The sequence below is a fragment of the Anolis sagrei genome, chromosome X (genome assembly GCF_037176765.1).
Source record: "Anolis sagrei isolate rAnoSag1 chromosome X, rAnoSag1.mat, whole genome shotgun sequence".
Taxonomy (NCBI): domain Eukaryota; kingdom Metazoa; phylum Chordata; class Lepidosauria; order Squamata; family Dactyloidae; genus Anolis; species Anolis sagrei.
The window spans coordinates 31059542-31078105 of record NC_090034.1 but is presented as its reverse complement, the minus strand read 5'-3'; the positions used below and the strand labels follow the sequence as shown (position 1 = coordinate 31078105).

General features: G+C 45.2%; 1 protein-coding gene across 13 annotated transcripts in view; it reads left to right on the top strand.

Moving 5' to 3' along the window:
* The window catches only part of CUX2 (cut like homeobox 2), a 199329-nt gene that overhangs the window by 66686 nt on the left and 114079 nt on the right, over positions 1-18564 (top strand). Inside the window, exon 1 of one of the 13 annotated variants that reach the window (XM_060786029.2) lies at positions 12688-12750. The exons of the other annotated variants lie outside the window; for them this stretch is intronic. Coding sequence (XP_060642012.2) covers positions 12703-12750 — 48 coding nt within the window. The 5' untranslated portion in view covers positions 12688-12702. Of the gene's footprint in view, positions 1-12687; positions 12751-18564 lie in introns of those variants that run through there. 13 annotated transcript variants of the gene reach the window in all.

The window sequence follows — 18564 nt, the reverse complement described above, 5'->3', positions numbered from 1 at the left end:
TTTAGTCTTGATTAGTCATTGGCGAGGGTCTCAGTGGTCTCAGGAAGTGAGCAAAGATACTGCAAGTCCCATCATCCACCTCCAAATTTTTCCAAACAACACCAGGACGTAAAGTGGGTCATGAGAGGTCTATGTGCCAAGTTTGGTCTTGATCCGTCATTGGATGAGGTTTGCAGAGGTCTCAGAATGTGAGTGAAGGTACTGGAAGTTCCATCATCCATGGTCCACCCTTCTCCAAAGCTGCAGCAGGATGTAGAGTGGGTCATGGGGGCTGTGTGTGCCAACGTTCGTCTTGATTGGTCATTAGATGAGTTTTGCAGCAGTCTTGGATAGTGGAGGTACTTGAAGTCCCATCATCCATGGTCTGTCGTCCTCCAAACTGCTCCAGGATGTAGAGTGGGTCATTGAAGCTCCATGTGCCAAGTTTAGTCTTGATGAGTCATTGGCGAGGGTCTCAGTGGTCTCAGGAAGTGAGTGAAGTGACTGCAAGTCCCATCATCCATTGTCAAATTCTTCCAAACCGCACCAGGATGTAGAGTGAGTTATGCAGGCTCTCTGTGTAAATTGTGGTCCTGATCCATCATCGCTGGCAGTTGTAATGGTCTTAGGAAGGGAGTGCAGGTATTGCAAGTCCCATCGTCCATGGTGCATCCTCCTTCAAACTGCACCTGGATGTAGAGTGTGTCATGGAGACTCAGTGTGCCAAGTTTGGTATTTTTTGGTAATTGGATGAGGGTTGCAGTGGTCTGAAGAATGAGCAATGGTACTGCAAGTCCCATAACCCACGGTCCATCCCCGGCCAAACCACACCAGGACGTAAAGTGGGTCATGAGAGGTCTATGTGCGAAGTTTGGTCCTGATCAGTCATTGGATAAGGTTAACAGCGGTCTCAGAATGTGAGTGGTGGTACTGCAAGTCCCATCATCCATGGTTCATAGTCCTCCAAACTGCAGTAGGATGTAGAGTGGGTGATGGGGGCTCTGTGTGCCTATTTCGGTCTGTATTGGGAGTGTTCTGACCCATGGTTCATCCTCCTCCAAACTGCAGTAGGATGTAGAGTGGGTCTTGTGTGCTCTGTTTGCCAAGTGTGTTCTGTATTGGTAATTTTCTGACAGAGCCCCTGGCCTTTCCTTTCCTCTCTTTGTCATCTCGGAATGTTGGAATTGAGGCTGGCCAATCAGAGACCATATGCAAATTTCCTTCTGTCATGTCCCCTTTTCTGTCATGAACCCTTTTCTCCACCAGGGGCTCCTGTTGAAGCAGGCCAATCAGGGATCTTATGCAAATAGCACCACAGCAGCAGCCAGTCAGAATCTTGGAACTTTCAGGCTGGCCAATCAGAAAGCCGGCACATACACCGCCACACATCCGCCGCATACAAGTTTTGACTTTTATTATATAGATATAGATATAGATATAGATATAGATATAGATATAGATATAGATATAGATAGATGTGGAAGGGGCCCAAGATAAAAAAAATCCTGTGATTTCCAAGTGCAGGGATATACAGACATTCAAAGGTGCGGATTTTCGGCTCAGAATTGGGATATCGCTGCACCTGAATATCTCGTGTTTTTTGCCGTTCGTAGCGCTTCTTCCCGCATTTTGAGGGAACGGTGTCTGGCCACTGTCTTGTTTTCTGTGGGAGCTCCTGGGATAATGGTACTGTCTGGATGGGCCCAAAGAGAAAAGGGAACTGGACAGGTATAATATGCCGATATACAACTATTGCAAATATATTAACAGGAACTCATTGGGGAACGGTCGTGATTGACTGACATGGGAGTCTTTCCTCCAGTAGCCAGTTTTTGCTTAGCATTGTTGTGCGAGGAGGACAAAGTATTCTGCTCATGCTCAGAAATAGCTCTTGCAACTGTGTGGCTTCACTCCTCAGCCTTTGGACGTTCCCTCTAGCTGCCATAAAAGAGACTGAGGCGATTCTCGGAGCTAAAACAAAATGCAAAGGATAGCAAGCAGGACCCAGGGGAGAAGAATAGCAGAGGAACTGGACTGAGGCCTTCCGCAGCGTCCAGGCTTCTGTTTAAAGGCTCTGGCACCCAGAGATATATATCCCTCCCATCCCACTGTTCTGCAGGAGCAGTATATCTGTGAATAATTAAGCCTGATCTGGGCTTCCTAATGAGCCGCTTGCGAAGGGATGTGTTCTGCATCCTTCATCTGTACTGGCTGCTTCTGGCTGATGGCGAGAGGCCCGTGCAAGTGTGCCTATGCGCCCCCGCCTGTGTGCTTAAATCTGCCTATGTTAATAATCGATCAGTGGATGCTGTTGCCTGGGCTGTTTATGCAACTCTTTTATCAATGCACAGGCGGCAGGGGAGCAAGATGGGAGTGGAGATGGCCAATAGGCTGAGCCCCCTTTTCAGACCAAGATGAAAGGAGGTCCAGATGAAAGGAGGTCCAGTCTGGGACCTCACTGGAAGGGTTTGAGAGGAGGGAGAGGACGATTTTCTGGTGCCAGTGACTATTTGAGTATGCCTGGTGTGGAGGAATGGGACAATCAGAGGCTGTGAGGTGGATGCACTAAAGCATGTGTTTTCACGTAGATGCCATTGAATAAAATGTGGCATGATTGTCTGTGTTTTGTCAGCTCTGTAGTGAGTCCCAGAGCAGACCTCCTTTGTGAAAAGCAGGCCCATTTACTGATGGGATACAGAAGAAGTCCTCTCTGATAGGCCTCAACTGCTGGGGAGGAATTGATAGGGAAAAATGATCCCTCCAATATCAAAAATGTGGCTTTGGGGACTGTAACTGTGGCTATACTGGACAGGGATTGGAGATGTTATAGTCCAAAGAAGTTACTTTTCCTTGCTCTACCTACAGCTTGAAAACATTGTTGAAATATACATTGAAAATGCCGGTGTGCTTTTGTTGAGATACTGAGTTTGCCCTTGGGAGGGTCTGATGCCCACCCTTCTTAACTCTGGTTGTCGGTTCCATTTCATTCCAAGCCAAATGCTCCCAAACCCAACTTGTCAGCTTAGGGGGGAAATGTTATGCAAGCCTTTTTTTTTTAAAAAAAGGTCACCCTCTCTGTGTCTTTCCCTGGAAATATTAAAAAGCCATTTTGGTTTTGAATCTCCTAATTTTATTCTGGTTAGCTTTTAATTTAACGGCATTTTAAAAAATTCATTTTCCTACTAAACTTAATCTTTCATAGGGTAATTTGATACAGTCGTTGCCCATAATGTTTAATGTACTGCCCGTAAATGCTTGGCACTGCTTTGGGGTGATTTAGGCAACCCTGACAGATGGGTGTGTGTGGCGGGTGGGTGTGTTAAACCAGTCTCTGGTGGGGGCTTTTTGGCATTAGTTACTTAACACAATTGTCCATGGCTAGCTTTCTTTCTCGGGCTTTTTTGGTCCCTTCTACATTGCCATATAATAATAATAATAATAATAATAATAACAACAACAACAACAACAACAACACTTTATTTATATTCCACTCTAACTCCCTCAGGGGACTCAGAGAGGATTACAACATACACAGATAGGCTAGACAAACATTCAGTGCCTTTAATCCAATGAAATAACAATGACATACAAATACACAGAATAAAGGTAAAGGCTTCCCCTTTCTTCTCCAGCTTTCTGGAGGTGTGGTGCTCAACTCTGGCCATGGGGAGGTGCTCTTGCTCCATTTCTATAGACACCTTCTGGCTATGTTGTTGACATGGCTGCATGGGTGCCTTTTACCTTCCCGCTGAAAGTAAAAGATGAGTTGATCTACTCACATTTGCATGTTTTCAAATTTCTAGGTTGGCAGGAGTTGGGGCTAACAGCAGGAGCTCACCCTGACCCACGGCTTCAAACTGCCACCCTTTAGGGCAGCAGATTGAACAGTTCAATGGTGTAACCTGTTGCACTACTGCGGCCCCAGTGAGTCTACACTGCCATATAACCCAGCTCAAAGCAGATAATCTGAATTTTATATGGCAGTGTAGAAGGGTCCTTTATTGCCTTCTATAGTTCCTTTCCAAACATGGTTCCCTTGTTTGGTCATCCAAACGGATGGGTGTCTTCAGGTGGGGTGGGCAGCTTTTGTGTTGGGTGAACCTTGCACAGTGTCTTCCTCCCCCATTTCCTTTCCATGCACGGATTAACCCCAAGTCTCCGGACCATTTGGAAACCCGCCTCTATTCTAATAATAATGTTTTAGATGGATTTTAACTTAATGTTTTATTTATTGTGTAATGTTTTTACTGTAATGTTTTGTATGTTGCTGGCATCAAATTGTTGCTGTTGTAAGCCACCCTGAGGCCCCCCATGGGGGTAGAGAAGGATGGGGTATAAATGTTTGAAATAAATAATAATAAATATTGGATGCAGTGCCTTGTTAGACCTCATTCCATCAAGGAAAGGAACCTTTCATACTTTTACATGGGATCTAGGAGGCACCAACACACTCTAAATTGAAACTCTTTTGCAGCTGACTGGCTACTCGCAATTCCCACTAGAAACTCTGCTGGGTGTGCTTGTTTTGTAAGGGGTCTTGAAAATGCTTGGTTTCTGGTGTCTAGTTCGTTCACAGGACTGTGCATATAGGTTTGCATTCTCTTCACAAATCCCAATGAATTGGGGACAGTCTTCTATCCCCGGTGGCACAGCTAGTTAAACTGCTGAGCTGCTGAACTTGCTTACTGAAAGGTCAATGGTTTGAATCTGGGGAGTGGGGTTAGCTCCAGCTTCTGCCAACTTAGCAGTTCGGAACATCCAAATTTAAGTAGATCAATAGGTACTGCTTTGGCGGGAAGGTAACGGCGCTCCAAGCAGTCATACTGGTCACATGACCTTTGAGGTGTCTATGGACAATGCCAGCTCTTTGGCTTAGAAATGGAGATGAGCACTAACCACCCCCACATAGTCAGACACACCTAGCTTAATGTCACAGTCCAGGGGAAACCTTTACCTTCTTGCTTGCCTTCAGATCTCTCTTCAATGCTCACCTCTCTCTCTCTCTCTCTCTCTCTCTCTCTCTCTATATATATATATAAATATCCTGTGTAATTTGCTAACAGTTGTCCTTTGCTGCCTTGCTCTTGTCCATCACTTCTCTCCCTCTCACCCCTTTTCTTCTTTGGTTCCAACTTCAATGCGCATGTATCCCCTTTGGAAATGGAGACCTCCTTCCATCACCTGGGTGTAAAAGGCATTTGAAAGTCTTGGTATTGATATGAATCTTTGTTGTTGAAATTGTGACTTTACTCAAGCCCCCCTTGCACCTTCTATGCTTTTCCAAACCATGTTCTAGATTGTGTTAGTGTGGCTGTAAAATTACTGTCTGTCATTCCAAGCACACTGCCCGAACCACAAGGAGTCTATCTGCTGCAACTATGCAGGGTTTACTACCCTTTCTTTCCTCTGTGCTTCTGTATCAAGTCAGATTCAATCGGTATGTTGTTTCAACGTTGTACAGAATGGCCTACATCTGGAAGAAGATGCTGTTGCTTCTCTGCATGAGGCAGGCCTGGATCAGTGACTCATTCAGGGACCCCATGGGCAACCTCCTCTGCAGGGTTTTGAAAAAATATGTTTAATGTTTGTAACCCAAGTTGCATATATATTATGGAATGCCAGCCCTGCTGAGATAGATTTCTTCCATTATGTTAAGTGACAACCCAATTTCTACATAGGGGCGAAGAAAAGACGGAACGAGAGATGGAGGGGCTTGCATATATATGCTAGCCATGCTGTGTATGTGGTTCTTTTTTAAGGCACCTTTTCAGGATTTTAAATCAGCTATAAAGTTACAGTGCGTCTGCATAAAACACTCTTCCCAATTTAATCCATCTATCTAGTGTTCCATCTAATTACTACATTAGAAAAGGCTTCAGAGCATGTATTGAACATTATAAATGGGAATAAAATGATTCTGGTAATGGCTTAATAAAACAGGTGAGGTAGCTCTGTCTCTGTGTGCTTACATCCTTGGGTTGAAGCCAGATTGATCTGTCAGGTGGGGGAGAGAGGTGCTCCCGTCACCAGTTCCTCAGACTAGAAGAGTGTCTCCAGTTTGAAGTCTGTGTTCCTATTTTGATCTTCACACCTAAGGCAGACCTCACTGGCTTCTTTCTCCAAACCCTGGACTCCTGAGACATATGGAAAGATCCCTGTATCCTGAGTGACGTCTTGGGTCTGTCTCTCTCCCAATATTGTATATTTTCCTCCAACCTATTGCTTTTCAGACTAAAGTGTAAAAAAGCCTCTGTGAAACAGAGGTATGTCCGCTTGAGTACGTATCTCCCATTCATTGTGTCTTTTGTGAAGCTGGGAAAGGTTCCATTTTCAAACTACAATGCTCAGAATCTACAACCAAAGAATGCTGGGGATTGTCATCCAGATATTTCATATGTTGGGGGTTATAATCCCACGCACCTGATTGGGGACACTAGTGGGAAATATAGTGTTTCAGTGTTTTCCAGTTCCTTTTTAGATCTTTTGGAGAGCATGGCACCTGGTGGTGGACTGGGCCTGTGGAGTGGGGCCCCTTGCATACTTACAACCCCAGGCCGTCTCCTCGCTCCCCTTCTCTCATTCACACGAAATGGGCAGGTGTCAAAAGGTTAAGTTCCAGCGCGCCAATAAGGTGCCCATCTTTCATGGCGGGATGCCATTTTTGCTTGGCGTCTTCCGCGTTGTCATGGATACTGAAACATGGGACCCCTGAGATTGGAGCCTCAGAATTAATGGCAGCCCCGTCTAAAGGATTCCTGTCGGGGCTGAGTTGATGGATTGCATTGATGCGCCATTTATCATACTGTAATTGTTGTGGCAAATGTAATACCCGCCAGTATAAACATTGGGCTGCTTTGCTAATAAAACCGAGGATAGGAAGGGAGCGGATGATGCACGGTTATGTTCAGTTAAAGAGACAATGCCTCCCTCTTCCCCTTTCTTTGGTTCCCTTTAGCTTTAGGTCTTCTTTTTTGAGAACCCAAGCCATCTTGGTGCTTTTACGAATGAGACAAAATGGGCCATGGCAACATTAGACCACCTTGCGGGTTGTTTATTTGAAGCCTGGCTCTGTGGACCTACTGCCGGTTGGTCAAGAATATTTTGAGAGGGTCTCCAGCTGCTGGCATGCATTGGGCATTCAGAAAGCCATCCCTGCCAGCCCTCTTTTCTTTTGGTGCTCAACCGTTGTGGTGCTTGCAACTCCTTTTCTCAACTTTCTCAGCCTCGTGACCCCTTTAGTCTCAGAACTCCTTCCCAAACACCACCAAGTAGCCCCAAATGACTACTTGCTGTTCTGTTGGCTCACAAATTATTTTCATCCCAGAGCAGCAGCCAAGGGGCTGTTTGCTGTGCATCCTGTTTTGAAAGGTATAGCTTGAGAGGTGTTTTCAAGTTGATGAAACCTAGAGCTTGGGATAACAGATGGCTTTGGGTGTGGACTACAATTCCTAGAATCCCCTGATCCCCAGGAAGATTATCCATGCTAGCTAGGGGATTCTGAGAATAGTCATCCCCAAGTCAATTTTCCAAGCCCAGAGGAAGACTGAGCAGGGCTGCGTTGGTGCCCAGATCCATGCCAACCCCTAATTGTAGCCTTGATGCAAAGGGATCGCACCCATGGTTCTTCAACTACCCATTATCCCTACCAGAAGGGCAACAAGTTTGCTCTTTCTGGAGGTAGGTTAATTTTTTTTTCTGTGATAATGCGCAGTGTTTCAGCTGCAGATGAGAAACTGAACAAATGAAGCCTCCTCAAGTCTCCAAAGGGCTGGTGGGGAGGGAGATACCAGTCCTGCCAGACAGCTTCATAAAACCCCTGGATTTATGGTGTCTTGATTGACTGTCGGTTTATTGTTCAGTCCTTATTATATTAATGTGATGAGGCTCCCTGCTGCTTTTTTATACCATTATTTATGGGGATAGGAGGTGTCCTTTGACTTCCATCTCATTGTTCCTGCTTTTAAAGAGACACCATTGGGTTTGTGTTGTTGAAAGCTTCCATGGCTGGAATCACTGGGTTGCTGTGAGTTTTCCGGGCTGTATAGCCATCTTCCAGAAGCATTCTCTCCTTGTCTTTCACTGAACATAGCATTTGTTGGATTTTCATAGTGGGTCTGTAGATAGCTTATAGGTTGTGTTTCTTCATCAGCTTCCCTATGCAGTCAGAGGTTCCCTTGTTGTATAGTAAGAATCCTTTTCCTCTGGGTGGGTCTTGCAGCTCTTCCGATGTCTGTGGCGGAGTCTCCATTGGCCTGTAGTTTAGGTGGTTCAGTTTCTCACGTGAAAGGCAGGCAGTAAGTAAATAATAACAACTCTGCTTGCAGCAATTGAAGTAAGCTGAACCCAAGGGGAGGATGAGAGAGAATTCGGGACCTTTTTAAAGCAGTTGAAAGAGAGGGATGGTCGATGATTAATTGGGAGCATCCCAGCCAAATCGAGATAGTTGGAGGGTCTGAGAGAACCCTATTTTGTTTCATTTTTATAGTGCCACTGCAAATGTAAGTGAAAGAGGGGGTGAGTTGGGAGAGGGGCAGTGCTAGGGTGAAGTGGGGAGGAAGACAAACACCCTCTCTGTGTTTGCAGTCATCTGTAATTTTTATCTCTTGACCTTTTAAACATAAGCAGCCATAAAATGAAGAAGTATGGTCATCATTTAACACCCTGCCTGTATTAACTGGCTTCCACCCATGAGCCGTGGTTTTAAATTGGCTAATGCAGACGACTTGCCGGGCTTAATAATAATTCAGATTACTACTGTCAGCTATTCCGGTTTCATGGGTAATTTAGTAGTTGAATAATTTTTTTAAAAAAATTCATCCGTTCCCATGCACTGTTATGAATCAGAAGATGGTTTACCATTGGCAGTGGTAACTGTAAGAAGATTTAAATTGCTACTGAAAAGGATTTGAGTGAAGGTAATGTTTTATAATGTTCTAAGCCATATGCAGTACTTTCAGGCCTCATCGGTTTTACATTGATTCCTAGTGAAGTGTTTAATTGCATCATGAATGCAATATAATTCAGTTCTTTTGGCTAATATGGTATATATCTCAAAGTGATATACGGCACTGGCAGAACAAATTCTAAATTTTCCTCGGTTTTTTGCAGCGCAGAAGGGGCTGGCTCTTGTCCCCATGTGGTTATGGGATAAAGAGACCATTCATATTAACTTGCACAGAAGAGGAATATCATAGGATGGGGCTCATTGGTCTTTTATATAGGGCAGAATGGGACAAATTTGGCCTCTGTTGACCCTTCTGTGTGTGTTTGTGCCTTCAGGTTGCCTGTTGACATTGTGCCACATTGAATTTCATTGTGTGTCCTTAGGCAAGGAATACTCAGAAAGTGCCTTTGCCAGTTCCTTCTTCTAGAAGAAAGCCTATAACACTTGGGATTCCTATTAGTTTGTCATGCCATGGTGAAGGTTCTTCACAAACACAAACAAAGGCAGAGGCTTTTTTTTTCATTTCCGGCTTCTGGAGTGGTGCTCATCTCTGGCTCTAGGGAGGTGCTTTCTGCATTTTCAAGCCAAGGAGCCTGCGTTGTCACCTCCTGGTTGTGTGGCCAGCAAGATTGCTTGGAACATCTCTTTTCCTTTTCCCGCCGAAGCGGTACCTATTTATTTACTCACATTTACATGTTTTCGAACTGCTAGGTTGGCAGGAACTGGAGCTGACAGACAGGAGCTCACCCTGTCTTGCGGATTCAAACTGCCAACCATTGGGTCAGCAGTTGAGTAGCACAAGGGTTTAACCCATTGTGCTACCACGGCTGGAAGACGCCATTCAAATGATGCTCTGGATGTTCTAGGCAGCAGCTTTTGGAGAAAAGGGACCAGGATCAGACCATGCGCATACATGTGCCTTCAAGTTCCCGCTGACAAATGTCATCGCTTCCAGGATATCGAGTGTGGGCAAACCTATTCCCTTTGCAGAGCTCATGTTGTTTTGTGCCCCTTGGTTATCCCTTCTCTTGGCCCTTCTTGAAAAGACTTCGAATCATCTTCTCCTCTGCCTTCGCTGTCCTTGGCCTCATTGGCACATGCTGATGTTTTTAATCCAATTTGGCAGAGGCAGCCAGCATGACTTTGTTTATGAGTGTCCATGAGGGTTAATTTGTGATGTGGGTCTGGAAAGAGAGTGAAGGAGGAAGACTGTGGCATGGCGTAGCAGAGAAGGGCATTGAAACCCCCCAAACATTTTTGGCCTGGAACCTGGGAGTTGCCTTTCAAGATGAAGTGGAGTCATGATATCCTGTTTGTTGGTTGACATATGTATGTTGCCTTGGCTCCAGGGAGCTCATAGGGGTATACATGACTCTCTGCCCCTGGCTCCTATTTATGTTCTCAATAGGCTGAGAGGAAATGACTGCCCTAATTCAGCCAGTGAACCTGATGGATTTGAACCCTAGACTATGCACTTTCATTCAGGGCTATATCACCTTCCATGATAACTGTATCAAAAGAACCACCTCCTCCCCCTCCATTGTAATCTTCTCTGTTGCAGAGCCCAGAAAAATTCCCTTTTCCAGACTAGAGCTTTCAGGATCCTCTTGTGGTGGAAGATTGTGGGAGTTGTGACCCATCAAAGGACCTTTCCCAAACTCCAGTTTGGCACACACTTTTATCAGTTTTATTTTAAGACCATGATCTGTCTTGGGATTCGTTGAGGCTGAAGGCTAGCTATGAGTGTTTTGCAATCAAATAATTGATTGCTTTCAGCAAGAACTTGTGCTAGGAAGATTTCTGTTTGATTTGTGCTGCCTTCTGGTTGGGTTTCCATGCTTTTCTGTGCCGGCCTGAACTGAATGATATTGCCTCCACACTTTTGCAGATGACTTTTAACCCAGTTTGTTGTCCTGGGAAAATGTCTATGTTGGAGCAAAAGAATTTTACCTATTGCGATAGTTGCTGAAAACTCAGCATCTTGGGCTTAAGAACATAAGAAGGCCATGTTGCATGAGCCCAAAAGCCCAGATTTGTGTGGTGGAAGGTTTTTCAATGATGTATTTTTCCATTGAAAAATCTCCACATTGTCAAATTATGGTGCTCAGAGGAACAGACTAACAAATGGATGCACAGCTGTGCTTGTCTCTGCTTCACAAAATCTCTTGCATTTCAATCGGTTGCTAGTACTAGTCAAGACAAAACATGGTCAGTTGCCTGCGCCCACAGGCTCACATCCATCCTTTAGCGACATTAAGTGTTCAATGAGTTGGACTGAATTGGTTTTTCCGCACTTGAAATTGACCTGGTGAGTCATATTCTAAGTAAAGCTAAAGGTGCTGCATTTTTGTCTTTGGAAAAGAACGATAAATACTTGAGGTAAGATGTATCCAGGGCAGGTTGCTTTAGTCAGTTTTATTGAATACTAGCTTGGGTCTTCGGTGTTGCCCGGGTTATTTGAAAAAGTCAATTGTTTAATTGTACAAAACGCATAAGGTTGTGGGTGAACTACAACTCACATCATGTCAGGTTAACCCCGAAAAACTCCATCAGTACTTCAAGTTTTTTATATGGGGCAAGTTTTCTCTAAATGCATCATCAGTGGGGTTCAGTGTGCTCTCTGGCTGGAGGGTAAACTACAACTCCCACTATGGTGAGTCAGTCCCTTCCATTAGGTTCAGCTGGTCATGGGAGTTCTGTGTGCCAAGTTTGGTTCAGGTCCATCATTGATGGAGGTCAGAGTTTCTCTGGTTGTGGGTGAACTACAACTCTCAGAAAGTAAAGTCAGTTCCCCCCAAACCTCTCCAGTAATCAAATTTGGGCATATCAGGTATGTGTGCCAAATTTGGTCAAGATCCATCACTTTTTGGGTTCACAGTGCTCTCTGGATGTAGGTGAACTACAACTCCCCCAAATCAAGGTGAATTTTCCCCAAAGACCTCCAGTATTCTTTGCTGGTCATGGGGGCTATGTGTGTCAAGTTTGGTCCAATTCCATCTTTGGTGAAGTTCAGAGTGCTCACTGATTGCTGGTGAACTATTAATCCCAGGCCCTACAACTCCTAAATGCCCAGGCCAATTTCCCTCATACCTCACCAGTATTCCAATTAGTTCACCTACATACAGAGAGCACTATGAACCCAAACACTGATGGATATGGACCAATCTTGGCACGCATACCTGATATGCCCAAATTTGATTACTGTAGAGGTGTGTGCCATAGAAAAGAATAGGAAAGGGTTATGGGAGAGGCAGTGGGTGGGGTCCTGCAAATTCCACACCAATTGAGAGAGTAAAAAACAATGGGATGTCTGCAGTAGAGGAAAAACATAAAATCTAGGATGAAATTGTCCCTGTATGAAAGCATTCACTTGGGTGGCGGGCAGTATGGTGTTTGTGGAGGATATTGGCAGGGCTCTTGTATATGTTCATCACACTCACTATAACATGCAATGTAATTGGAGGGATTGATTTTTTTTGTTTTTGATTTATTTTTTTTGGAGGGAGAGCCATTGGTGTCTCCTGAGCAGTGGGAGCAATAGCTGTTGTGGAGGTAGGAGCTTGTATGTGTAAGTGATAAAATAGTTTGCATGTAAAAGTTTGAATGTGTCTGACTCATAACGTAATATTACAACCTGCTAAATCAGATTGTATTATTTAGAGCATTTGAAAACTTCTCAGGAAATGTTCAATTTCTACTTTTTATAGAAAAATGGGCCCTATCTTGTCCAGCATTCTGCCCCTTGGTAGCCAACCAGATGTCAACCAGGGAAGCCCATAATGAGAACAACTGCAACCGACAGGGACACACTGCTTCTGATCTTGAAGGTGATACATAGCCATCCTGACTAGTAACCACTGACAGCCTTATTCTCTATAAGTGTTAGAAATTGTCTCAGGTAAGGTTTTAAGTAGGTGTGCTAGGAAACCACCCAACCCTTGCTTGGTTGTTCCTATTTATTAGGCATAATAAAGCTTTGCCACTCCAGGCAGGAAATGCGCTCCTCCATTATGCACTCCTAATGTGACTTCAAAGTGACTAAAGTGATTAGGCTTTTATATTATATTAGAGAACACAAATACTAATTCAATGTAAAATTCTAATTTAGTAGAACCAACTTTTTTTTTGTTCCTGCTGAGAACAGAAAAACGGCATCTTCATGCACTCAGACCCTCTGGGCTTGTAGGCATGGAGGCACTGCACAGTGGTGAGTTCGTGGTGTGTTTCTGGGAAGCGCGTGGCCTGCTGAAACCTCTCTTTGCTGCCTCCTTCTTCCCACTGAGGAAAAAGAAGGTACACAGTTTCCCCAAAATAAAAAGTGTCATGATCTTTTTAAAAAGATAAAGGAGTACATAGGGCAGCATCATATTTGCACATGACGGTGTGCTTGTATAGAGGCACATTGAGAAATTGTAACTGTATTTTTCCCCATGATGCATGCATGATAGCCTATCTGGTTGGCCTCTGCAATCCCCAGTCAATACTAACTATGTTGGCTGTGGCCAATAGGGCTTGTAATCCTAAACATTCGGTTTGTCGTGAAACGTACTGTGCAACTTTCAGTCTTTGAGGTTGAACTATTTCACCAGATAGATGCATGTCTTGAGCACATTGGTGGGATATAGCTTTAACTAACTGAACTCTGGTTTTGAGATAACATCTCTACTCATTAGGGTCATTGTTTTAGCTGTAGACTGCTTCTGCTGCACAAAGTACCGAAACATGCCCCCCATTTTGCCCCCATGTGAGCCATGCCCTAGGTGGAGAGGACCAGTGTGCACCTCGCTTGCTTGTGGTGCAGGTAGGTGTTTTTCTCCATTCCCACCTTGGCCCGCTTGGGACTTTCAGCCCTTTGCTCCGAGCGTGGCAGAAAGCGAGTCACCTTGCATTAGCCATCTCCCGTCAGGGCACGTCATATTAGGACTGGGTCATATTAGTATTTGTTGGCACTAATGTGATCCGAAAGTTGCTAATCCGATCAGACTCCTGCATTGTATCAGTGAAAACAAATATTAATTCGATAGGATGGGAAATTGCTAATAAGAAGCCACATTGCTAATTTGACATGATGGATCTCTGGGAGAGATGGGCTGTCGTTTGTGGTGCACGTTTCCCAGAGTACCTTCAACGGGGCTCAAAGACAAAAGGGGTAATCAAGCGCCAGGCAAAGGACATTGCGCACATTGGTGAAGTTACCTCCATCAGCTGAGAACTTCTCTTGAGTGAGAACAAAGTTGTACAGCCATATTCTCCCACTGTCCTGGTTTGATAGACATACCCCTGCTTCATCTTCTGCTTGCCTTAAAAATCTCTCCGTTTCTCTTTTGTTCTTCCACTTTCTCTTTTTATCCTCATCTTACTTCAAATCTTCACAAATAGCATGCACTCTTTTGACTCAACAGGACATAGGGGAAGATGGAGATTTGCAATTCCAAAATTCAACCTCAGTCAAGCCACAGGTTGTTCACCTGTCACATTGTACGGCCTCTAAACATGGAGGTTTCTTTGAGTCATCACAACAAAAAACCTGGGCCAGGTTGTTGCTCAACCACCATTTTTTGGAGAAAGCCATTCAAACCGTTGTCCATGACCCAACTGGTGACTACAGAGTCCAGAATTTCTCTTCCTCTCTCTTTGACCAGTTGGTTTCCTAGGGGAACCCCGTCTGGTTTTGCTAAGGGAGAAGACAGAGGCAAACCCTGCTTCTCTTCTCAAGAGGGGAACAAGTAATCTCAAAAGTATGAGGGACTCACTTTCACTGGAGGTCTTCCAGCAGAAGCTGTTGTGAAAGGCCCAGTCCTGAACATCCTACACTGAGAAGATGATTGGCTAATGCCAGAAGAGGACATCTGCGGCCCTCACAATGTAGTCCAACTACAACTCCCATTAGACTCGATAGTGATACCTGCTTGCAGGGGTAGTCCAGCAGCACCTGAAGAACCATCATTGTCTTCTTATAGACCACTTTAAATATCTGGTCAGGACAGCCCGACATGGCCTCCTCTGACTCTGCCGTTAAACCTTTCTGATGTCCCTATTGACTTCCCCACAACTACAAATTCCTTTCCTGTCACCTGCCTCCCAATTCAGGCCTCTGCTTAGCCAGGGATGGTCTTCTCCTTTCCTGTTCTCCACTGGGCTGTTGGGCAAACTCTCTAAGAGCGAGTCGGAGGGAGAAACAGTTAATGTTTTCCCCCTCTTCTCCCCCAGCAAATCCTTGGCCGCTATTAGCCGGCGAGTTAAGATGTAATCTAAATCGTCTCTGCTCTCCAGCTTCAAAATGCAGGGAAGCCGGGGATATACCTTGCGGGAGAATTGTGCATCTTAGAACAGGTCTATAATGCAATCAATTCAGTATATCCCAAGTGAAAGAGCAACATTTATTTAACGTCTTTTATGGAGCAGCTGAGTTTTATCACAAATCACATTCCATTTCCATTCACTGGAGACCCCTTGAAGGCTAAAATGCACTTACTTTTCTCCAAGGAAATTTACCAATTCCTCAATAAAAGCCCATTTGCCTGTGTATGTAAAATTGACACATTTATTGAATATTAAGCATTTGTTGGTTTCTCCCAGACTCTGCAGCAACTTTACTGGGTTGTCCTTAAAAGTCATTAGGGGGAGTATATATCGAAGTTGCAATAAAGGTTTATTTATTCCACATATGACAGAGGAACAGGATTGAACCCACCTTCTCCCCACCCCCTGTGCATTTATGTGTTTGGATTTCCTTTTGAAGAACCTCACCAGCAGCACAATAAAACCAGGCTTTTTTGTGCCAGGCTTGATTAATTTCAGCCATTTGTCCCTTAGGCAGGGATCTGGTGGGGTTCTGGAGTGAGGGAGGGAGTTGGTCAGGTTATGGCATCTTTATTATTGAATTTCAAGCATCATGAACATACCCTTGTTGCTGATGCACAATAGTGCAAGCCAGCCTTTCCCAGGGTGCCCCCTCTCTAGATGTGTTACACTACAAGTCCCACCATACAGTCAGTATGATAGGCTTTGCAGTGCTGAAGACTCAGAAGGGCATTGGGAGAGGACATTCTGAGTCAAATAGGCAAGGGATGAGTGGGGAATCTGAGTGTCCCAAACATTTGAGCTTGAGGAGTGTGTGGGTGTCTGGACCCTGGGTCGGATTCTTTGTCTGTCTATAATAATAATAATAAATTCATATTATTATTTGTATTCCACCCTGTCTCCCCGAGGGGACTCAGGACAGATTCCAGCATATACAGACATATACAGACACAAGGCAAACATTCAGTGCCTCAAAACAATAAACACTGATAGAGGTAAAGGCTTCCCCTTCATCTCCGACTTCGGGGTGGTGGTGCTCATTTCCATTTCTAAGCCAAAGAGCTGACGCTGTCTGTAGACACCTGCTAGGTGATGTGCCTGGCATGACTGCATGGAGCGCTGTTTACCTTCCCGTCAAGGCGGTACCTATTGATCTACTCACATTGGCATGTTTTCAAACTGCTAGGTTAGCAGCAGCTGGGGCTAACAGCAGGAGCTCACCCCATCCCACAGATTTGAACCACCAACCTTTCATCCAGCAAGTTTAACCCGTTGTGCCACCATGCTCCTCTGAAGGGGGTGATAGGCTTTTCCCTGGCCACTGTCTACCATTTGTACCCTAGTCTTCTCATGGCCTCAGGGTGGCATAAAGGCACATCTCTTAGTTAGCATTCCGAAAACTCCATTTGGCTGAGGAAAAATGGGAGTGTCTCAGTGAGGAAAAGAGAAAGGGAAACAATGGTAGTAATTGGGCAAAACTTTGGCACTGGTTCCTGGCCCTCTGGGAAAAGAAATGAAAAGGTAAAGGTTTTCCCTTGACATTAAGTCTAGTTGAGCCCAACTCTGGTGGGTGGTTCTCATCTCTATTTCTAAGCTGAAGTGCTGTCGTAGTCCATAGACGCCTCCAAGGTCATGTGGCCGGCATGACTGCATGGAGTGCCATTAACTTCCTGCCGAAGCGGTATCTCTTGATCTCACATTTGCATGTTTTTCAACTTCTAGGTTGCAGAATCTGGAGCTAAGAACAGGAGCTCACCCCATCCCACAGATTCAAACCACTGACTTTTTGGTCAGCAAGTTCTGCAGCTTAGTGGTTTAACCTGCTGTGCCACTGTGGCCCCTATGGGAAAAGAAATGCTCCCCTGCCAAATACAGGCTATCTAGAGAGACCACCCCGCTTCCTTGTTTGCTTTGGTCTGTCTGCTTTCGACTAACCCCCAGGACCTGACACCCTTGCCAAGGAAGCCCGATTTGAGGGAAGGGGTGAGTAGTTCCCTATGGCATGGATGCCACCCTTGTCAGATCCCCTTCTTGCCGCTAATAACACTGGGCCAGCCTGTCCCTGCACCTGCTTTGATCCGCAGCCTCCTCCTTTGCCTCCCAGTTAATCCAGTCCCCATTTTACGGGTGAGGGGAAGTGCTTTGAAATGCTTAGAAGGGATAAACAGCTTTTAATGAAGTTACAGTGCTACATAATGGGTATCATAAAATTGCCTTCATACGCGAGGGTCCCAGGATGGCTTTTACTATCGACTGGCAGAGCGAGCTGTGATTTCCTCCTCTTTCCCTCTCTCGCCCTCTCTTGCACAAAAGAGAGGCGGAAGGTTGCAGGGAGGGGTGGCAGTAATATTAGAATAATACATGATTATTAGAAATAACTGTGCACACACATGTCGATGCATGTGCCTCAGTGTGTGGGGGGCAATCGAGGCTGCCTTTGGAGCGGCCTGTCCGAGGCAGTTTGCAGCTCCTGGGAAGAAGATCCCCGGCCTGAGCTTCATTGCAGCAAAACAGATGTTCACCTTGTTTCTCGATCGGCTGTTAGATGAGAAATTTATTGCTCTTGCATGGTGGGGCTCGGCGGCGCTCCTGAGCTGGGGAGTCTATTAGGCTGAGGGTGGGAGCTGGCGGGGTGCCAGCCCAGCCGCTCTTGTGATGAAAGCCACCGAAGGCCAGGCCGGGTTCGGAGGCGCCAGCAGTAATGCATCGGCGAGACGCTTCTGATTGGGCGATTGATTGGGCTCTGATTTGATTTATTGATCGATACCCTCAAAAAGGAAAAAAAGGAAGAAGAAGAAGAAGAAAAAAAAGAATTGGCGTCTCAGAAAGCCCAGGCTAATCTTTAACTGCTGCAAACATCTCCAGGACATTTTTTTAAATGATAGAGTCTCTCTGTTTCTTTCACATATGTGTGTGCATGTTATTTGTGTGTGTATTTATAATATGAAAGCATATCCCTGTAATCTCTGCGTGTCTGGAGCGGGGGGGGGGGGGGTGAGTCATAGGTTAGAACATTGTTTTTTTTAAGGAATTGGTGGAAGATGTCTGTGCAGATCTGTCTCTGTCAAGGTGGGGGGGGGGGGCAGTTTCTGGTGTGTTTTTTTTCCTTTTGCACAAACTGGCAGACAATCACCAGGCGCATTGCTGGGGCAGATCTATACATTGATGGAATTCAAAGCCTCCAACATTGATTACCATTATAGCAAAAACCGAGGGGGGGGGGGGGAGGTGGAGGGAGAGCACCCGGCAGCAGGCGGAATGGCCGATTATTTTTAGACAAAGATTTTGCCCCTCTCAGCAGCAATTCCCCCCCCCCTTTTTTGCTGAGCCTGTCACTT